General features: G+C 38.5%; 1 protein-coding gene across 1 annotated transcript in view; it reads right to left on the reverse strand.

The window, feature by feature from the left end:
• rod (rough deal) overlaps positions 1 to 24,360 on the reverse strand; it is a 404,971-nt gene that overhangs the window by 66,159 nt on the left and 314,452 nt on the right. The window contains exons 22-23 of the mRNA XM_067146037.2: positions 19,076 to 19,274; positions 18,816 to 18,998 (exon numbers count right to left, since the gene is read on the reverse strand). Of these exons, the coding sequence (XP_067002138.2) occupies positions 18,816 to 18,998; positions 19,076 to 19,274 (382 nt within the window). The remainder of the gene's footprint in view (positions 1 to 18,815; positions 18,999 to 19,075; positions 19,275 to 24,360) is intronic.

Raw genomic sequence — 24,360 nt, forward strand, 5'->3', positions numbered from 1 at the left:
TTTCGGGAGAACACTTGATCTTGTGATAAATGTTAGAAATTTATTTCTCTTCCACCTATTCAATACAACTCAATATGTTAAAGTCAGAGTTAAATCCTCGAGAACTGGTACATGTTTTGCCTTTTCCTATGGGGCATCATCAGCCGTATCATTACCTCAAACCATATCAGGTACCTGGTTAAAATTGATCTAAAATCTACTACAAAATAGAATACATTAAAAAACTTCACTTAAAAAAGCCGTCATTAGATGAGTAACCTGATTTAGGTACAAGTGAAAATGAACAATATTGATGGCCTTGAGCCAAGGTCAGTGTTGAAGTTTAAAAATATTGTTACAAAATTATGAAAGTGAGTATAGAACAATACAAATGATTATATACAAAATAATAAGGAAATGCATTCCAACACTGTGCCATTTTTCGTAATATTGGACCTTGGCGTGTGTACTTGATATAGTCTTATTGAAAAGTAGAGAATAAGTTCTAATTTTTTAGTTTGTAACTAGCCCAGAAAGATGTTAAATTTATGTCGTAGTTCCACATGAGCACCTATGTTGAACGATTTATTAGAGAACAACTGAATGAGGCTGTTGAAATGTCATTAGACCATCGTCTTCCGTTGAGCAATATTCTGTGTTGATAGCATCAGAAAGATGTTGCTTTCATGTCATAATTCTACTTGAGAACCTATGCTGAATAGTTAATTAACAACTTAATGAGGACTGCTGATGTGTCATTGATTATCTTTTTCTGTTGAACAATATTCTATGTTGATGGTGTGTTTCTGTTGTTAGAGTGTTCAGATGTTAGTTTACTAGTTGAAAGGGGCTGTCAAACTGTGTTTGTAGTAGATTTTAGATCATTTTTAACCAGGTACCTGATACGGTTTGGAAGTTTTTTAATGTATTCAATTTTGTAGTAGATTTTAGATCAATTTTAACCAGGTACCTGATATGGTTTGAGATAATGATACGGCTGATGATGCCCCATAGGAAAGCGCAAAACATGTACCAATTCTCATTTTAATGAGGATTTAACTCTAATTTTAACATATTGAGTTGTACTGAATAGGTCGAAGAGAAATAAATTTCTTATATTTATCGCAAGATTACTTTCAATATGGATTCACTCCTGGGTACCTCACAAAGATAATAATTTAATAGATGAAGTACTTTCATTTAATAACTATGAACCTGAAAAGTTGAAAGTATAAATCATTCCAGCAAAAACAACTTGTAAATTGCAACCATTAGGAGGAATTTTTTTCCTAATGTTCAAAACAATGGACCGACATATCTGTGATATTGTGTTAAAATAGCACAGGGTATTGTACTGGGAAAGGAAATGGTACTCGCAAATTCCTTATGGAGGACAATAATAATTGTGATAAGCTTTCTTTACAGAAATGTAGCTGGTGCAAGAAGCTATTGTGTTTTGAACACGTTTTTTCTGAACACTTTCCGCTCACATATCGACAACAGGTCGACAGCCGCCGCTCAGCGCTCGACATGTGAATGGAAAATTCTAAATTCCTATGGAAGGAATTAGATATTTAGATTAGATTAGATTATTTTTAGATATTAGATGAAACACTGGTTAATAGAGCAAACGCCTGAAAAGCCTTACATCTGATATGTTTTTGACATGGTTTTGCATTGCGTAACTACTCTGTGGAGTACATTACACTCTGTGGAGTACATTACAACTTCTATTTATTATTCAATGAGTCTTGCTATCTTCTGGGCATTGTGAGAACGAATTTTAGACAACTTCTTTTACAATGCAAAGACAATATTTCTCTGTTTCCTTAGTGATGTATATGCTCAATGTAAAATGATCGTGGGAAAGTGGCGGCGCCCGGCTTGCCGGAAGATGAAATATTGGTGACAGTTTAGACAGAATTTACGGATAGTGACCATGAAAGTGATGAACTTTCCGAGGCAAGTGATGAAAATGATCTGAGTGATAATAAAGATAGCGATGCGTGGATTGTTGGGGGAGGTGATAATGTGTTGCAGCAACCCGGACGTCACTGGCACGTACAAAATTCTAATACTACTTGGAGATCGTGGACTATAGATGATGTAGGCCTGCCTAAGTTCCCTTTTAGGTCAGTAAGTGGACTTGTAAGCCATGGCATTAGGCCTGTTACAGAATTACAGTACTGGCAATTTTTTTTTATTATTTTTTTTATTATTTTTTTTTTTTATACGTACAAGCTACTAACCTCCATTACGAATGAGATTAACGAATACGCGAAACTTCAGATAAACTAAGATATTCAAATAAACACTCCACCTCAGAACTGGTCTATATGGTGTTAATGGAAGGAAGTCACAGTAGGACTGCAAGGTTTGGAGCAATAGGAAAGTTGCGTTGGGGAGGTGAGCAACAGTTCACTTCTGCAAAACCTGTGAGAAGCAACCACGACTTCACCCAAAAAGTTTCACATCCTCCAGAAATGCCAATGAAAATGTAAGCGAAAAAAACATCAGTGTCTTTCTTATGTCTTTGTGTACAATATTTTTGCATTTTGAACCTGTACAAAGTTGTTGTAAGCATGTAAATCAGTGTTTCATAATACATCTCCCAGTATGGCAAAAACTGACTGAAATAATTACAAGTTGGGAGACATTATGGCTAAGAAAATATTCAAGAGCAAAGGGTTAATTTCCATTATCATTCACAGGAGATTGAATATGTTGAAGGGGATTAAATGTGACTGTCACATTATTGGTGAGTACGTAATTGTTTAATCGGTACATATGGATACATACAGTGTTGAAATGTTTACCTTGAATCGCTTTATCCCGTATGCGATTACAATACAGCTGCAAGTTTTGTGATTACTCCGTTAAGGTTTAAAAGAAATGAATACGTAGTTTAACAGGTGTACATTGTTCACAAAGCACACACACACTCTCTCTCTCTCATTCTGATTCTCCTTCACATAGTTCAAAGATAACTGCACTCCAACTGGACACTGACGACCCCCCACCCGCACGTCTTTACCTTTAATTACGGAGGGAATTTTTTCTTTGCTTCGTACAGTACGTCATTCTGAATGTCGACTGGAAGGGTTTGTATGGCCGTCTCTGTTTCTGCTAAAGTTTGTATTAATACTTGTCTGTTATCAAAACTATGCCAATTGTATTAGGCCCTTTGCTTAATAATTGTAGTTTTTGTTTTGTAAATGTCGTGTTCGACATGTTCATGAAGGGGGGGGGGGGGGGAGGGGTGGAAATGTTTCACAATTAAAAGAAGATTTAGGGTGATGCTTATTTAGATTTGTTGGGGCATTGTTTTTTATGTTTTCTAACTTCTTATTTAGTGTTGTAAGTTTCTTGTTTATTAGATTTTCAACTTTATCTCTGCCATATTTTTGTACGGAATCCCATTCTAACGGAACTAAGTTAATTGAAGCAGAAAAGTGCGCTAGGTAAAGTTCTCGGCTGAGGAAGGATTTCTTCCTATACATAAATTTAATTTCTCGTTTAAGCCATATGCGGTTAACTGTTCTTTGCGTAGAAATTTGGAAAACTGAGCGTAAGTTGTTTTTTTGTGTCCCTTTTAAGAATTTAGGAATTAGATTATTATTTAGACATTTCTTAAGGAAAATTATATCTGTGCTTACTTTAGCAAGTTTCATCTTCAGATTAAGATAGATGTTCGTACTGTTTCCTGCTTGGATTACTGACCAATTCCACAAACACTAAGATCAAGAAGGATCTTCAGCGTAAAATTAGACAAAGTGACATAGTTATAATGAAAGCTGATAAAGGTGGAACAGTGGTAATATTAAATGAAACCGAATACATCAATAAAACGGAAACTTTTTTCACTAACAACAAATTTAAGATAATTGAGAAAGACCCCACCCTAAAAATTCAAAAGAGTTTGAAAGGGATACTGAAACAAGGCTCCTTCCTTTTTAACGACCAAGAAATTCAAAAACTCATTAATATGAATCCAGGACTTCCTAAAGCAAGAGCTATGCCTAAATTACATAAAAAGGATGCAACTATGAGGCCTATAATTAATTTTCAGAGAAGCCCCACATACAAAATATCCCAGTTTATTCATAAGTTCTTGACCCAAAACTACGTATTTTATACCAAATCTTCGATAAAAAACTCCAAAGAGTTCTGCATGGCTATTAAAGATTTCAAGTTAACTTCATCTCGTGTAACAAGTTCCTTCGACATCAAGAACACCTACACGAACATCCCTATTAAAAACACCATTGAGATTATAAAGACGAATCTATTAGTTCACAAACGTATCAGTACACCCGAAATAGAAAACTTCATAACTATCTTGGAATTCGTTTTGAACCACAATTTCTTTTCTTTTAATAATAAAATATATCAGCAAGATGGACTACCAATGGGAGCACCGGCTTCTGGAATTTTAGCTAACATATACCTCGACTATTTGGAACACACTCAGATAGTAGGCCATGTTAAAGGACTTGATCTCTGGCTTCGATATGTTGATGATACCTATGCCATAATTAATAAGGAAATTGACGGCAGTCACAGTATTCTAGATACTTCGAATAATTTGGACCCAAACATAAAATTTACAGCTGAAGAAGAAGAGAATGGCATACTCAATTTTCTAGATATCCAAACAATTCGGAAAGAACCATTTCAATTTAAAATATATAGGAAACCCACTTTTACAATGACCACAATCAAAAGCGATTCTTTACATCCCATCTCACAAAAGAAATCTCCTTATTATAGTTTCGTCAACAGAGCCTTTGAAATTCCGCTAACAGAAACAGACAGAAAGAAGGAACTATCTTTCATTCGTCAGCAAGCTCTACATAACGGTTTCAGTTTGAAATTCATCAATAACATCATTACTAAATGCAAATACCAACAACAAATTAAACTTAAACAGCATTCAGAAAAAGAAAAAGGATATGTCAAATTCACCTTTAATAACCCGAAGATTTACGAAATCACCAACTTATTCAAGAAACACAACACCAGAGTAGCCTTCTCAACCAACAACACAAAACATAAGGTTATTTAGTCACAATAAAGCTAATAAACTTAAAGATGACGAATTCCAGGAATCTGGTACTTATAAGCTAACTTGTACTCAATGTAAGAAAACCTACGTGGGACAATCTGGAAGGAACTTCTTAATTAGATATCAAGAACACGTCAATGCTGAAAAATACAAAAGATTCTCTGCCATGGATCCCATATGAAAGAGTCCAACCACAAATTCACCAATATCAGACAGGACCTTCAAATTATCTGTATGATAAATAAAGGAAATCTAATGAACAACCTTGAAAACATCACATCGTTCTTGATAAATTAGAAAACGATGAAGAGAATCTTAACAACAACAACAACAACAACAAAACAAAAAAACATCTTATACGAGAACATTAGTAAATACTTGGAATGGGTAGACTTATGACAAAACTCTACTTCCCTTCTCTCCAGAGCTTTGCATGAACTGTCAGACTGTGTCACATCGTTACTTCACCAGGTCGCGCTCAAAGATAAACCCTCTAGACAGCGCAGAATACACATTTTCCAAACAAGAACGAGAGGCAAGATGTCCTGTTCTGATAACCTCCATTTTTTAACAAAGGAGTCTCCAAAGAACTTTTATTATTTGTGCTTATTGTCCTAATGTTTTTTCTTCTCAATTCTTTCTTTATACAGCTGAAGAGGACCACTAAGTGGTCAAAACATGTCCTGTAAGTGCTAATTGATATTCAGTTTTGCCCGAGGCAATAATAAAGTATCGATTAGGTGGTTATTTATACTAACTTCTTGATGTAAAAATCAAATCGAAATTCGCCGCTGTTGTGAGTTTCACGAATAGGAAAAGTCCTCTCAGTTTTAATTACTGCTTTGATGGCGTCAAGTTCCTTTTGGGGATCATTGTAAGCATCTATGTGTTAATATAAGGAAAGATCTTCATTGGGGTAATCGCATAATTGGGATTGTAAATAAAGGGTAGAGATCTCTGCACATGGTTATGAGGGTGTTTAGGGGTTGTAGTAAGGATGTAAAGGAGAGGGAATATAAGTCTCTGGTAAGACCTCAACTAGAGTATGGTTCCAGTGTATGGGACCCTCACCAGTATTACCTGATTCAAGAACTGGAAAAAGTCCAAAGAAAAGCAGCTCGATTTGTTCTGGGCGATTTCCGACAAACGAGTAGTGATACACATATGTTGCAAAGTTTGGGCTGGGAGGAATTGAGAGAAAGAAGGAGAGCTGCTCGACTAAGTGGTATGTTACATGTTATACTGGCCAAACTTTTAGCTTCCACTTTTAATATTAGTTGTACTCTTAATTATTTTTAGGCTGAAGATGCCCTTAATTGAAGGCGAAACATGTCCCATTTAACTGTGAGTCTATTTATGTAACCACTGTAAGTAGAAATAAAAGTATTGAATAAGTGGATTAAATTAAAACATCTTTATTGTTGTTGAACTTTAAGTGGTATGTTCCGAGCTGTCAGCGGAGAGATGGCGTGGAATGACATTTGCAGACAAATAAGTTTGAGTGGCGTTTCTAAAAATAGGAAGGATTACTATATGAAGATGAAGTTGGAATTCAAGAGGACAAACTGGGGCAAATATTCATTTATAGGAAGGGGAGTTAGGGATTTGAATAACTTACCAAGGGAGATGTTCAATAAACTTCCAATTTCTTTGAAATCATTTAGGAAAAGGCTAAGAAAACAACAGATAGGGAATCTGCCACCTGGGCGACTGCCCTAAATGCAGATCAGTATTGATTGATTGAAGAGTGTTAGGTTATGGGCGACAAGATGCTCGTGAACCTAAACGCTATGAATATCAACATCTACATCCGTATATATAGATGACAGCTCAACGTCCATCCATCATTGACAAATGGCGGGGTTGACGCCCAGAACTTCGACGCTTTCGGGGGGCAGGAAGTTCCCCTACCAGGGGAGCGCGCAGGTTTTGGAGCATGAGACCTGCTGACGCAGACTCATACCCTCCAGAGGGAGGGCACGATTTCCCTATCGCAGGGGAAGTGCGGGAGCGCCCATTAGGGGTGTTCTTCTTCACCGCCTTCTTTTAGAGTTTAGACGGGTTGGGAGATAATTTCCCAGCCCTGTTCGACAATGCCGCCCTCGCCAGCTGCGGCACGGCTTTTGCCGACCTCTTAGCGGAGGGGGGAGACAGCCTTCCCCTCCTGCTGTGCGGCACAGACTTTTACTCTGAGACTTTGGTCTGAGGAGCAACAGTCGCCTTGGGCGCAGCGATCATCACGGGTGACGATGCCATGAAAGGCAAATCTGGGAGAGACTGAGCTATCGTGCTGTAGTCTAGTGTACTGGCAGGTTTATTCGTGGAGTTAGACTTACAGTGCGCTTCCTGGTAGGAAAGACCATCCAGGGCCTTTATCTCCTGGATCTTTTTCTCACTCAGGTATGTCGGAGAGTTCCGATCTCGAGAATGAAGACCAGAGCAATTAGTACACTTGTACAGAGTTGTGCACTCCTCCGTGCCATGAGCTACTCTTCCACATGTACCACACAAAGACTGTTTCGAACAACGAGATACCGTATGTCCGAATCTCTGGCATTGATAGCATCGCATAGGAGGCACGATGTATGGCCTCACATCGCAACGGTAAGTTGACAACTTGAAAGAGACAATGAAAGCACCAGTGGCAACGTCTTCACCTGAAAAGCCATACATCTAATTTGATCTGATTTTTGATATGCTCTATTGGTGGAAAAATATCTAATTCCCTCCATGGGAATTGAGAATTTCCATTTAGAATTGCTAGGCGGGCATTAATTCCATTGTGGAGTTTTATCTGCCGTATACAGTTATCAGAATGTGCCTCATAAATAAGCTTCTGGTAAATTTCACCTGCATACACCCCAGCATCAGTGGGTAGGGTCTGACACATCCCACTCTGACGAGTCTAGTGTCAGACCTAAGACGAAATGCTGGTTAATAGAGCAAACGCCTGAAAAGCCATACATCTAATTTGATCTGATTTTTGATATGCTCTATTGGTGGAAAAATATCTAATTCCCTCCATGGGAATTTAGAATTTCCATTTATGAAAGATGACGCCGTGAATCAGATTCAAAGGATTTGTGCTCCTCCACTTTGACGGGGATTTTGCCAAACTGGTTGCACTTAAGCATATGATTGGCTTGCAGTGCTGTACGAGTCTTCAAAAACAAACTACTATTGCACATTTTATTGAAATCCTCAAGTTAGCCGTAGATGCCTTCAATGTGTCTACTAAAATGGATCAATTTTACCAGCTTAAAATCGTGCCCATTGGTTCTGGTAGCAACCAGAAACCTAGGGAAGCTGGATTCCATTCCTTCACGCTGCGCATGTTCCCAGGGAGTTGAACCTCTCAGGGAAGCAAAAGTTAAAGACTTCGGTGGGAGATCATCTTGGGCAGGTCAAAGTTTCGAAGCCATGCCCGAAAATCATCCTCCCCGAATGCCACCCACTCCGATCGGGGCTCTCTGTAGCCGAACCAAGCTGCAAGGCAATACCTGCCTGGTCATAGTCGGTACTGCCCAGCGTCCGATGTTGGACGATGCCTAATGCGAGATGACTGAGGCAATGAGCACTAGGACTCCCTTCCTACAGTCACCTGCAATAGCACGTACCCCATAGCGTATACAGAGCACTAAGTATAGTGAAAAAATAAAAAACAAATAATAATAATATGTCCTTCTGGCATTCGGCTGTGCGGGGACCTGTGTTGTCAAGCGGATACTACTGCAAGGGTACACGACACTCCCACCTGCAAGATCCCTAGTTGGTCACAAATGCGGGCTTTCGTGCTTAATCGCTCACGTAAGAGGCACATCTCTGAGCAGCACGCACATCAAAAAATAAAGAGGGGTCCATGGCCACATGACCCTTTTAGTTACCTTCTACGACAGGCACGGATTGCCTGTGAATGTATTCAGCCCCTCCCATCCACAGGAGGTCCAACACATTGTACCAAACCGCAATCCATATCTGCGCCGAGGTTGCCCCTTTTAGTCGCCTCTTATGACAGGCAGGGGATACTGCGGATGTATTCTACATGTGCGTCCCCCACCCGCAGAGGGTAACCTAGATACATGCAAGTACATTAATACATATTTGAATCATTGCGTGCTCCAAATTGAAAAGTAAATATTGTATAACTGTTTATTTAAATGATAAATCTATACTATTGTTAGCACAACTGCATCAGTTACATCGGAGTTTAAATGTTTAGCTTAACTATAATGTAGCGTCATGTGCGAGCGGCGCCTAGGTTAGCGTGGATCGCACAATTGCACTCGATTCCTCCTGACGTCGCGAACCCTTAAAATAAGCCCTGGTATTTGATTATGAACGAGCAGTAGAACACTAGGACATCTTATTCGTGATAATAACAAAAATTGTTTTTCCTGTCTGATATTACTGTTAATGCTCTCTGTGAATGAGTGTTAGAGATAGCGATTTCCAACCCAGGAGAGGTAGTCTGATTTTTGAAGGGCGACTTGTCATATCCTAAGAATATGGCAAGCTGGGGACTGAAAGGGTTCTAAAATGCACTCAAAACTCTAAATAAGAACACTAAGTTAAAGTGGCTTAATGCCAAAAATCACTATATTGAATTACCCAAAATATTTCACTGTACAGGAATATACAATTATTTACAGCTCTTGAATGTTGAATTGATTTTGAGTTTAGGGAACTTCCTACTCTACACAATTTCTTAACTAGCTAATGAGTATTTGGTTCCCTAGTTAGTTCTGTTATTACTAGATAATACTTATCTTCCGAGAGGAAGAAGTCTGTAGGATGCTAAAGGAGGAAGTCTTCCATGACGTCTTCTTTCTTAAAGCTTAATTTCACTTTCACAAGTTAGCACACACTGGTTCACTGGTTCCCTTCACTAGTACCCAAGCGATGCAGTTCTGTTACTTATATGTGCTACTGTCTTTGTGATTCCCTTAGTGCTGACCTCACGGGATCTACTGGAATCTGTCGCTCCGTGGTTACCTCTTCCCAACTATCCGGTTCAATCTCGTACAGTTCTTATCCCTGCTCAACTCTGTGGTAGGATACTCTAAGCCTTTAAATGATGTCTTCCCTTGAGTCTCCTCCGTGTAGCTCAGCGATTATTAAGTGGGCTCCTCCAGAGACTTTCACTCGTGATAAATGAACAGTCAAAGTCTTTCTCCGCTCTCCCCTTAATTTAAGTCTGTGTGACCGTAGGATTACGAGCTCCAACTGCTTGTCTAGATACTTGTACGCTTCCCTGGTCGCATAATATTTCTTAAGGACTTCCTGTTTATACTAGTGGTTTTACAAGTCCGCTAATGCGTTCCCTTTTACCTAAACACTCTATTATTTGAGTGTCTAAAACTTCCTGGCACAATGCCTAAGAATAATTACCGATTGCTGGTAATTCTGTTTTCGAGCTCTACTCGAATACTGATCGCGACCTGACCGGTTTATTGTCCCACCAGACTTCCAGCCTAACTTCCCAACTACTCCTTCTGACTGTGAGCTATTAACTAACTAACCACCTCACTTTGTTCTCCCTTAAGTTAATTTCGTATTTTCGCTGTTGCTATGCTCTGCCTAACTTTGAACCCTGCGTACTTCTGATTTGTCGTATTCTCATTGGCTAGCAGTATCCCTTCCCTGAGGAAATTCTAAAGCTTCTTCATAATTCTAAAAGGACGAACATCAGAAATTTCCTTGGGCTACGTGCGCTTTAAGCCATGCCCTGTCATCCTTTTGACCATGTACATACCGTGATAAGGAATTACACATATCCTGTGTTTGTTCAAACATTTCACAATTGCCTGAATGGCTTCTTCTGCTCAGAACTGCATCTCCTTAATAATTCCCAATGTATATTTCAATTTAATTTTCTTACACATATAATTATTTTATCTTGACACCTTTAAGTTGTATTTAATTTTCTGACTCAAAATTTCTTGTGTCTACTTTACTCCTGTATTGTGAGGTCACGGTTCGAATTGATTTTGAACCGCTTGCTCACAAATTATGAGTTGCGGGCGGTGCCGCATCAGCGATGACAGACTCTTCATGTCGTACGATGTCAGCATTGGTGTTGGGGATTACCCGACAAAATTCACTAAAACTCAGCCTTCTGCGCCCAAGAGAGCCATATTATTATTGTTAATGCCCTGAGGGGAATAAATTGGAATTTTATCTTATTAATTTCTTACGTAGTATTCCCCGCCCGGCTACTCATTCCTGCCACCCGGCTGATGATAATTTCTAGGGAGAACACTAGTCATATACACTTGGTACGATCAGTGTATCAACAGGGTCATTCTGCATCTTGATTGCCAGTACCCTATCACTTACGGGCATCAACTTAATCATACTTCTGTCTAGAACTTTTCTATACAATAGTCCTACACCTCCTTGCCTGTGTTCTCCTCCCTTATACATCATCTTGTAATCTCCAAATACAAGCTCCCCTTCTCCTTTCCATCGTACTTCACATAATCCTAAAATACTGATACTGTATTTCTCCATTTTCTTCACATTATCCAGTTTAGCTTTCTCATTCATCGCTCTGACATTCCGAGTACCAATCCTCAACAATTCAGGTGTCTTCGTTTTCCCATTCTGCTCAATTCTCACATCGTATGGTTCTACTGATACAGCACCAACCCGGAGATCTGAATGCAGGCGTATTACTCCGGAATTGAATTTCTTCTCAGGAACAGCCATATAAATAGATTTTGTCCAGTGGGACTAGGGATACAACCAGAGTCTTTAATGGGGTGGTTTCCCCTTGCCTTCCGCATTCTATGCCGTTGATCTCCAATAAGTTCATCCCCTTTCAGGCATGAGTTCTCACCCCAAGGTCAAGAGTGTGCTCTTTTCTCCACCTGCTCATCCACCCTCCTAGGAGGCTGTTGGTCCTTTGTAGAGGAGGACCACTTATACCGGTAGTCGCCGGGTTTCTTTAAATTGTATTCTTATTTATCCCCGAGTCCAGGGTTGCCTCTTCCGCCATCTCCACCATACCTAAGTCCACCTTCTCCACCATAGATGCCGTTGAGGTCTTCACTCAACCTGAGCTGGGACCCTTACTAGATGTTACACATTGGGTCAGAGTGCTCTGGGACTCACATAGGAAGGAGCGCCATTCCCTGGGTAAACATGCCTCTGAAGAGGCTACCATTATGAAAGCGTACCTATAAATTAATTTCCAGATTTACAGAATGATGTATTGAACTTCTTTTCAGTTTTTGTTCAGTTTTAGCCATAAGAATAGCACACTTTTCCAGAAAAAGAAATTTAAATATGAGAAGAGTTCTGTAATCAAACTTATTCAAGTGCTAAGGGTTAAGCAGAAAATTTTGAACTCCATTATTACCCCACATTTACATTCCTGCATTTTAAGTTTTCCTGTAGTTTACATTTTTTATTGGTCCCTTCCGATTCCCTATGCTCGCAATGGATTAAAATCCTCAGATTTATGTTTGCAACATTTGATGCTTCCCACCATTTACGCCATGTCAGGCTGTTCGAGATGGAAAAAAATTGAAGGAAAATGGCGTTGCAAATAACCTATAAAGCTTCGAGTAACCATGGCATGATGGCCAAACCTGACAGTACACGCTTTACAACAACACATGTGCGAAACTACCCGATTATGAATACCCGAGGAAGCTACGCAAACTGCATTGCAACTCTGACAAGCGGGCTGTCTACTCGACAAATTTACACAATACATACGACAATTCTGACGAGCGGGTTGCCTATCCCAAATTAATTTTTTAAATAATATTAACATGGATGAGTTTTTGGGCTGGAGATCTATCTGAAATTAACGTGGACGGTTTTGCATGAGGGAAAAAAACTGATTCAGGCAACCAGAGTACATCATATGGATGGGAGATCCATACCATTTCGGTAGACAGATAGGCATGCTTTTGGAAAATGCATGTTAAGTGGTGAATATTCTTGGCACTGAAAATTTCAGCGCATCCAATGGCTAGATTGACCAATTTAGGAAAACTGTTTATGGGGAATCAAATGCAGTTAGTGATGAAACTGTGGAGGAAGAAGAAGACAAAGAACGCCTGCTTCTTGATGTAAGGAGAATATTGCAGTCAAACTGCATTAATGAGGACTTTGGACGGATGAAAACTGCAGAGAAAAGAAGTGTGGAAGAGTTGGTTGCCGAACAAACAACAGTGAAGTGATGCCTACCAGTGCTGCAGCAGGTGCAACAGTGGACACTTGACATAGATATCTGTCATCTGTAGAGAGGGATGAAAATAACTTTCATAACTTTTATAACTTTTAAGAACTTTAAAAACAATTAGCTGGCATTAGAAATAAGAAGTGTAAACAGAGATTGATTCTGGACTATGTGTGTGTTAATGTTGTAAATAGGTAAAATAGTAGTAATTAAAATTGAGATTAAAATAATATACTGTATTACACAATATTTGAACTATCTGCTGGTACCCTTCTCGCGATCAGTGGATGAGGAGAATTACAAAGGCAGTGTAGTGACAACAGTTAATTTATACTGACCTTTATTTTAGGTAAGTACTATAACAGGATTAAGATGAAAATACTCTATGAATTAATAAAATGCATTTGTGCAATGTTTACAGCCCTTTCCTGAGCGTTCTTCACATATATTTGTTTCCTAAGGTTAATTATGATTGGACAAAATTATTACTACTATTATTAAGATTTAAAATTTAGGCCTATGAAGACCATGAACTCTAAAGAAGAATTACTGAACTAAATTGTATTCATCATCATCATTTCCCTTTATCCAGCTGTAGCCGGGTAGGGGCAAATATGGTTCCTCTCCACTTTCTTCGGTCTTTCCTCCACTCCTCCTCCAACAATGTGTCCCAGTCCAGGTTTCTTTCTATAATGCTGCGTTGGATGGTATACTTCCATCTCAATCGTGGTCGTCCATGGTCTCTCCTTCCTTGGATTTGCATTTCCATCACTTTTTTTGGCATTCTTTCATCGCTCATTCGCTTTATGTGCCCAAACCATCTTAGTCGGCTCTTCTCTATTATGTCATTCATTTTTTCCACTCCAATTTCTTCCCGGATTTTCTCATTCCTTATTTTGTCTCTTCTACTCTTCTGTATCATACTCCTCAAGAACTTCATTTCGGCTGCCTGTATTCGACTCTCATCCTTCTTTGTCATTGTCCAAGTTTCTGCTCCGTAAGTTGTTATGGGTACGTAATACATCTTGTAAATAGTATCCTTTGCTTCCGTTGGCACATCTTTGTCCCATAACATGTTTCTTACACTATGATAGAAACAACTTCCAGCTTGAATCCTTTTACTAATCTCATGTCATTTTGAGATGTGTTTGAAAAATTTAAAAGGGTCTGTATTTTGAGGCAGCCTATACCGTTCATGCGGTTTTCGCTGATGAAAACTTTTGTGTCACAATTGAAATGTTCGAGAACTTGTAAAAAAACCTTTATCATCAAAAATGTAGGATTTGTATTTGTCACAATAAGAACTATGTCTATTTTTAATTGGTAAAAACGGAGATCTGGTGAAGTTCCGTTTTTTCATTGGTCTACTTGTGATCGCACGATTTTCGGCCTTGGGCTCCTCGTGTGAGTGAGGCAACCGTCTGCGTCTTTTCCATCTGACTGACCTAGTGAGCGCACGCACTCAGGGTCTACCACGTCTGGGGGTCCCCGGTCTCTCACAGTAAGTGCTATGTTATTGCTTTTCAATTATTTTAAATTCATTCTGGTGTTTCGGCCTTGTCTCATTTAATGTAACTTTCAGTGGTAATGTAAATTTTGCTTTGCGTAACAGAGTTTTCCTCTAGACTTCCACATTCACCAATTTTTCGTTTTTGAACGACTTTGCTTTGATGGACAGTCACAGCAGCATTCGTGTTTTCGGAGGCAACTCTTATTTTGTTCTAAATTTGTAACCTACGTAAATTTAACTTTCTTTGAGTTCGCCTTCAGTAATCCTGAGACAATTTCTGTGTTAAAGTTTGTATAACCCACTATCTGAAGAGCTGTAATATTCTATTGTCCGTTAGTATGTATTTCAGTTCAGTGTTTTATTTATTTTACATTATTCGCTGGCCTTATTTTATATTTTATGTTGTATTTTATGTTTTTAATACATTTGAGCTTAAGGTGGTTGCTGCGTGTTTCCCTTTCCCCACAACGAGATACGATCTCAGGGCCTAGTAGGGTTCCTACCATGTTTCCACATCCTTCTGTGGTTGTCACTTGTTAGACCTGTAAATTAAATGTTTTCACACCTTGAAACATGGTGTTAATTTGGCTTTATTTAATTTCACATTATTATTATTATTATTATTATTATTATTTGTAGAGGCTCACAAGGTGCTACAGAATGTACTGTACATTTTGAAAACACAAGTTACTATTTGTAATAATATCTAACAAGTCCAACCTTCATGGCTCACTGCAATATTTCACTCACGAACTAGGAGACTTTTGGACAAGGACTGTATTTAGTTTCATATGGATAATTTAAGAAAGTTCATTCATGGAGTTTAGTCTCTACTTCTTAAGCACATTTAAAAAACCACATTTATCACTACTTTAGCACCTAAAATTCCTAACCCTGATAACAAAGGAAACATAATGCTTCAAAAAGTACATGGTAGGAAAAACAGAATTTAAAAAATACCCATTCGTATTTTTGGAGCTACAATATGCTGGATAACAAAAGTTAAAATTCAAATATGCAAACACCTTTATACTACTGCAGACTCTACAAGATGTTGACAAACCCCAATCTGCTGAAGGTATTGTGTGTTTGCCTATTAAGGTACAGCCATCTGCACACGGCCGATTACATATCGGCAAGATCATCAAATTTATGTGGCAGCTCTGATAATTTTAATGTAAATAAAACCTGTATTATAGTATGGTTCCAATGTATGCAACTCACACCAGAGAACTGGAAAAGATCCAAAGGAAAGCAACACAATTTGTTGTGGGTGATTTCCGAAAGAAAAAAAAATTGAGCAGTTTGTTCTGTGCTGTCAGTGTGTGTGTGTGTGTGTGTGTGAGAGAGAGAGAGACACACACACACACACACACACACACACACACACACACACACACACACACACACACACACACACACACACACACACACACACACACACACACACACACACACACACACACACACACACACACACACACACACACACACACACACACACACACACACACACACACACACACACACACACACACACACACACACACACACACACACACACACACACACACACACACACACACACACACACACACACACACACACACACACACACAAGGACAACCACCACACCTTCAAAAACTACAATCTTCAAACAGATAGCAGAATGAACACTGTTGAGGCAAGAGCCTATGTCTATTTCTTCTCAACTTTACAGTCCTGATCTCCTTTTCTATTACTTCCTCTTCTAGCACTGACCTGTCTTTGTGTTTATTCTATTATGTGTGTCGTCTATTCATGTTTTCTATCTTTCTATATATGGCTTCATTTTATTATTTGAATTACCCAACTATTAGTTAACTAAAAGTTTGTCATATATATTAGCTTTTATAGCCACAGAGAACAGTATAGCTTTTGTATTGTGCAGATAATTCCCACGTCTGAGGCAGTAGGACAAACCACCCCAAATCAAGAATACAAGAAACAAAACACAAGGTTATTTAGTTACCCTCTCTTTCCCTCTAATTTCTCTAGTCTTGAAATATACAAAACAAGCAAAACCACAAGAAAGTATTATAAAAACAGATTAGCAGATTTAACCACCTCCAGCACAATCATTAATATTACTTGTTTTACTGGTACATTCCACAAATTTTGTCCAGCAGAAGTTGTTTTACATAACATACCGACATAAGACTAATGTATATGAACACCTTCAAGTACTACCAGACTGAACTGGGATCAATCCCGCCAAGTTGGGCTCAGAAAGCCAGTGCCATATCGTCAGAGCCAATCAACCTGGCATTAGCACGTTCAAAACTGAAATTTATGATCATGTAGCTTTTATAAAAAACATATTTGAAACAGTTAAGTATATAAGTCATTAATAAGGGGCGGATTTTAATTTTTTTCTCGAAAACTCATATTTTGGACAAATTTAAGATAATGGTCATATTTCTGCTTGACGTGCAATAGTTGTATTTTCTGTCATATTCTAAGGATTTTTATATTGAGTGAATTTTTGCGACAAGCTATGCAGCGAGGGAATCCTGTTGTAATAGTTAGGGAGCCCGTTTGTGGACTGAATATTACTCTGTATACGAGAATGGGCAGGTAGCAGGTAACTGGAATTACGAACAACAAATCTTCTTAGAATTTCCTCGTGAGAAGCACAAAGTGATTGACAATACTCAGGAGAAAGGCATCCTGGGTGCATACGTAGCTAATGAACTAGTGTTTCTGTTTCCTAGAAAATACAGGACTGTGCTTGTTGTTTAGAGAATACTTCTTCAGTGTAGTTTCAACATGCCTAAACCGAAGTGTTCAGCGAGTGTGAAATTAAGACAGTTTAAGGAATTAGGAGAGCAGAATTTTAGTAGTGATGGTGTTATATTTTATTGTTAAACTCTTTGAAGTGAAGGTATGTGCTCAGAAACGTTTTAGTGTGCAACAACACTGTACTACAACTAAACATCAGAAGTGCTTATTAAAATCTTCCACGGCAGAGAATAGGCAGCATTTGCTTTTTGAAAGGGCCTCACGTGCAGCTACTGCTCCGCCAGGCAACAGATCGGAATTCTGTAAGGATCTCTGCAGGATGATCGCTACTTCAAACATTCCCTTGAAAAAACTGAACGGTACCAGATTCAGCTCCTTCTTAGAGAAGTACATCGTCAACCTATTCCCAATGAATCAACCTTGAGGAAATTTTATATCTCGCGTCTGTATGAAAAAGTTTTAAAGATAAGATCTGAAGTTCTCAACCACAAGATATGGGTTTCATTGGACGAAACAACTGATGTAAATGGGAGGTACGTAGCTACCATAACTATTGGCATTCTGAAAGATGACAAGCCCGGTAAGTTTTTCTTCTGACGTGTGCGGTTTTAGAGAAAGTAAATTATTCCTCAATTGCAGTGCTGTTTGATGATACTATGAAGTTACTGTGGCCAGATGTTCAAATTTGCCCCTATAACATCACGTGACGTCGAGCAGAGTTTCTCCAGGTACAGCAACATTCTGACTACCGAAGAGGGTTAGAGTTTGACAATTTGAAAATTCACACGATAATCCAGTGCAGTTTCACTGCCAGAAAGGAATTGTACTAAGACCAGATATGGATATTTTCATAGTCATTTTTATAGAAATTCGCTGATTGAGAACTAATTAAATATTTTATCAGATCATCATCCATTGCTAATTATTTTTTGATTTTTCAGGATGTGTGTGCTGCCATATCTGAAGATATAAAAAACTTAGTGATTAACAGAAATTTAATTCAACAAACAAAACTGACAAATGTTCATTTATACACCTAAATTAATCAATTATAATGTCATACATAGACTTTTGGGTCATATTTGCTTACATATTTTGAGGATTTTTAGGTCTTTAAAATCTGCTCCTTAGTCATTAAAATGTTACTAAGTAGGATAACTTGTTTCATTTATTAATTTTGTTAAATGCTTAAAATATGTTTACATAAAGATGGATCTAGATTCTAATCTGAACACAGAACCAAGATTTACTACTCCTAGACCCTTGGTAACTTAGCAAAGATAATTTACCTTATAGCTACTGTGTCGAATTTAGTGTCCAATTCCAGCTGTTCTTCACTCATTATAGATAGGAGGCAGCGTAGAGCTTTCAGTTTAAAGGGTATACTGCACTCTGAATCTTTTACAAATATGCAATGTATCAGGTAAACTGTCAATGATGACATTTCTTCCCACTTCAGCAAGTAACATAACCTGTAGAGGAAATCAACTGTTAAAAACAGATTTGAGAAAAGAATATTTGTAGTTCATTTAAAGTATAATTCTCTCACCTAAGCATGTTGTTCTCATCTTCTTCAATTAGCATCTGACATTTCTGCAAAGTTGATGTCAGATTTGTTGTACTCTCATCTGACATGTCCTTGTGAAATGGTGATACTGGCATCAACCAATCATTTGCCAATTCTCTACACAATTTAACTAAATCAATGTTATGCAAAGCAGCTATTTCTTTTGTAGCACCATTGATATCTGAAAAACATATTAATTCAGTTAATAACTGTACCATCTACAAAGGGAACAATATTATTTTATGAAGTGAATTACAACTACAATGTACCTGTGTATCTTTGTAGTTTGCTTTGGAACTCCAGTAACCAAGTGTGATTTAAATGCACTTAACTTCTGCCTTAGAGAAGGTTCAAATACCACTTGAAGCAAAATTTTTGCAAGTGGAGTGGTGGTAAAGAAAAGGGTATGGAAAGATGGTTATCCACAATACTTACTTTCACTGGGTTTTTAGAATTAAGAAACAGGAAAACCCCATACCTATTGAAAGTCCACTAATTTTTTATCAGCCAGCCTGATCTCATTAAAAAAAGAAAGTTATATAACACACATGCTCTCTTTCTTTTTTCTTTTTTCATTCATGGCATCATGTTTATCTTGAAGTACCAATTTTCTTAAATACTGATGATGCTGGGAGTTGATCCTCTTGGACCACAGACAGGAGAATCTAACCCATTTGTGCTAGTCAGCCCTGCTATACGGTACTCTTCCTTCAACATTTTGAATTCAGCAACGGGAATTGTGAACTGAAAAGAACTTTGTTTGCCAAGCACCTGGTTACTCTGTTAATAACTGTTACTCTCTCTATAAACGAAAGTACTTTCACCCTTTTGATTTGAGCGGTTTCTTCAGAATTAATTGTCATCAGAAATGAATTCATTTGAACTCAAATAAGAATTACAGTAACAAGAGAAAATCTATTTCAGTATCTACAAATGAAGAAGAAGAAAAAGAGGAGGAAGAAGAAGAGTGTGTAGCCATTTGGAAATAATACTATTAATTCTACTTTTTGAGTTTTAAAGAAATATCAAGAAGGCAGTGACCAAGTTGGTTCGTTGATGGATGAAGGCTCAGTATTTTTTGATCGATTATATGATTTTAGGTTTTATTTAGAACATCCCATGTTCTTAATGGTGATTTTTGGCTAGTTTCTTTATAGTGTGTGTGAGTTTTTGGTATTTTACAAACAGAACATTGAAAGCTGATAATGCTTGCTATAGTTAAAGTTATGTTTTTATTTATCAATGTTTTCCTTTGGTTGCCATGATGGGTATCTAGCCAGAAGTTTGTTCATCACTGTTTATTTTATCCCATAGAGTATGGACATTATTTTATATAACTGAGTTTATGTTACCATGGCAACTTGCTTCTGAATGAGAATTAGGTCACTAATTTAATTTGCTCTTCCACGGCAATCTGTTCTCATCCTAACCTATAACGTATATGTGCTGCTGTTGGTGTGAATGAGTTCATGCAAAGAGAAACCAACTATGTTATCTGATGAGCCAGCTGATCATATTCATTGTAAACTGTGTGGGAAGATCTTTACTAAAAGTGGTATTGATATTAATTTGGCCAGCAGTCGTGCAATACTACAAGTGGTATTGATATTCATTTGACCAGCAGTCGTGCAATATGGTCTCAAACTCCCAAACAGAGTGAAGAACCAAATACTGTGATGCCCTATCCTAAATGCCCCCACTGTGAAAAAATCTGGCAGTCTGTACACGGTGTCAAAAAACAAATTACTAGAACTCATCAAAAAATACACCATGCGAACAGTCATCAAAAGCACAAGCCTGATATTTCGCTTCACCCAGATCAATCTACCTCAATGCCTCAAATACAGGTTAGTGCTCCAGTTGATGCTAAATCTCTAAATGATTCATTCCAGGCTAAACCATTGAACTTTTAAAACGGTATAAGAATTTTAAGAAGAGTTCCAAAAGGGGTGAGAGTTTTCACTGCAGATAAACTTTCACAGTTGATTAACAGATGTATTTCTCAGTACTCTCTGGAATGCTGGAAGGATCAAATGCTTTTTGCATACATTGCTCTTCGTGTCCCAGAGAAATCTAATGAAAAGGCTACTTTACTAGTTTCTCAACCAAAGGAAAATCTACGAGTATTCCACCTGCATAACCTGTGGCTAAAAGGAACACCACACATTCTAAAGTTCATTGTATAGAAAAAGTAGCAGATGGGGATATTCAAGGAGTGGTTAGGGTTCTTTCAACAGAATGTGGGATAGCAGAATGCTCCTGTACCACCTTAATAAACATCCTCTGCCACCACGCACATTGTTGTTTCCTGATCCTCCTGATCTTAGTGTTAATTATCTGAATGTGACACCAGAATTGATGCTTGAAGGAATAAAGGCGTTCCCTAACGGTTCTGCCTCACGAATTTACATTATCCGTCCTCAACATCTATAATATGATGATGATGATGATGATGATGATGATGATGAAGCTTGTTGTTTTAAGGGGCCTAACATCTAGGTCATCGGCCCCTAATGGTACGAAATGAGACAAAATGAAATGGCAAATTAAAAACCCAAAATCCTCCACTGAGCACAATTCAAAACGTGAGGACGAAGAATAAATGGATAGATGGATATGAAGTTAAAACGATCAGTGGAACCGACCCACAGTGCCTCACATGCGCAGAAGCTGGCGTAAAACAATAGTATTACTGACCAAGGAACTGCTTCTATAGCACGATACTGAACCGATGATGCTTGTAGTCGAAAGGAGTCCAAAATCCAAGCCATCGGCCCCTCATAATGGTACTTATTGCTAGAAAAGTAGAACCATGGTATTTGTCATGTTGCAGTACTAATCAAGAGCAGAATAGACTCGCGGTATTCCACACATTATGGTACTACTCACAGGTAATGAAATTCGCACATGTATTACAGACTTACTGTGTTTCGCACATTGAGGCACCATTCACAGGCAACGCAAACCTAAGGTGTTCATCACCGAAGTGTACTAACCACAGGGACTCTTACTATCCCGTGGTGTTCCTCATATAGCGGGTACTAATCATAGGCAAGCCAGAACCTTGGGTTCTGTCATTGCATGTTGTCACAACATCTAAATGATCTTCCCTGTATATCAGCTGGAGATGCTGGGCGAAGACTTCTCCAATCTATTACAAAATTATGCAATTTAATTTTAAAAGGGTGACAGTTTTGAAATATGCCCAAACTTTTATGGGGCGGTATTATAATTGCTCATCAGAAACCTGACAGAGGTGTTCGATCTATAGCTATTGAGAACACCTTTCGAAGACTGGTTACTAAATTATCTTTGATGGCAGTAAAGGGGTATATTAGCCAGTATTTCTATCCTCACCAATTTGGCTCTGGTATATGAAAGAGCTGTGAAACCATTATCCATTCCACACAAACTTCCCTACATAAATGCTACATCGAATAAAATCTTAGTAAAAACTGACTTCAGAAATGCATTTACCATTGATAGGGATTCCACGTTATGGACAATACAAGATAGAGTCCAAGAACTTCATGCTTTCCTGCGGCAAGCTTATAGATACCCTTCTAACTTGTATTTTGGGTCTCATATTATTTCGTCACAGTCTTGGGTACAGCAAGGTGATCCAACAGGACCATTACTTTAGTCTTGCACTCTAGCCTATCATCGCAGACTTGAAAAGTCCTCTTATTTTATTTGGATGTCTGCCTATGTACTGCAATTGTTAGCACTATTAGCTGGTATCCTTGGGGGCCCAGATTCGATTTCCAAGCACTGCCAGAATTTTAAGAATGGCAGGACGACTGGTATGTGGTTAAAATGGTACATGCAGCTCATCTCCATTGGGGGTGTACCTGGAAAGATCTGAACCACCTCAGGATGAGCACGAGGACACGAGTTTATCTTTACATTTTATTTGGATGATGGAAACATCAGTGGTGATCGTAATACCGTTCTTGTGGATCTGAAAAAAATGTCAGTAGTTGTAAAAACATTGGTTCGGAAATAAATCTGCATAAATGTGAAATCTAATTATGTTCTGCCAGAGATGAGTTTCTGCATTTTAGGGCACTACTCCCAGTATTCATGTTACAACAAATTCCAGTCTATCCTTACTTGGATCACTGGTTACAGTTGAGGCCGTGAACGAAATTGCGAAGCGAAAGCTAACAGAATTAACCAGGATGTATGATGGTCTATGAGTGATCAATTCTCATATAGCATAATTCTTATTGAAGAACTTCCTGCACACTACACCTCAATGATTATTTCCTTTGTTCCTTGCTCAAGCTGATGATTTGACAAGAAGTTGCCTCGAGTCTCTACTCAATGTACCATTTGAGGAAAGTAACTGGAATCTGGCTTGTTTACCAATAAAATTTGGAGGCCTTGGAATTCGTTGGTGAACCGATATTCCATTCCCGAATTTCTTACTTCCACCTATGGAGTATCTGATCTCGTGAAGTCTCTGTTCTGTGATTACGGTGATAATGTCGAGGTATGCCATATGACTGATGCAAGATATCACTGGAATGCCATGACCAATCATTTGAGCCCTCCAGCATATCTGGATTCACACAGAAGTTGGGATACGATAAACACCCGCCGAATTCTTGGCTTTTGGATTCTGTCATGTCCATCAGAAACCGATCAACCACAACATCTCTCTCTTCAGGAAAAGGCACTTGCTTTACGTCGCACCGACACAGATAGGTCTTATGGCAATGATGGGATAGAGAAGGCCTAGGAGTTGGAAGTGGCTGTGGCCCTAATTAAGGTACAGCCCCAGCATTTGCCTGGTGTGAAAATGGGAAACCACGGAAAACCATCTTCAGGGCTGCCGACAGTGGGATTCAAACCCACTATCTCCCGGATGCAAGAAAGGAAGCAGGCTCGTGGGCTTAAGACTTTTCCATTTGTTAATATGGGCACACTTATGGATAACACGTCATTTGAAATTGCAGTAGGCTTACGCGTTGATTGCAAAATATGCCAGTCACATTAGTGCATATGTGGAGCAGAAGTTGACGTTTATGGTCACCATGTTTTAAGTTGCCCTAAGTGTGCTGGTCAATTTTCAAGACACTGTTCAATTAATTACATCATCAAAAGAGCGTTTACATCTATCAATGTCCCTTCTGTCCTGGAACTGAGTGGCATTAGTAGTACAAATGGAAAACGCCCTGATGGTCCGACTTTAGTCCCATGGATCTCTTCCATGGGAAGCCACGTGTGTCGATACTTTAGCACCATTTCATTTGACTCACACT

This window comes from Anabrus simplex, chromosome 4 (assembly GCF_040414725.1).
Source record: "Anabrus simplex isolate iqAnaSimp1 chromosome 4, ASM4041472v1, whole genome shotgun sequence".
NCBI classification, from domain to species: Eukaryota; Metazoa; Arthropoda; class Insecta; order Orthoptera; family Tettigoniidae; genus Anabrus; species Anabrus simplex.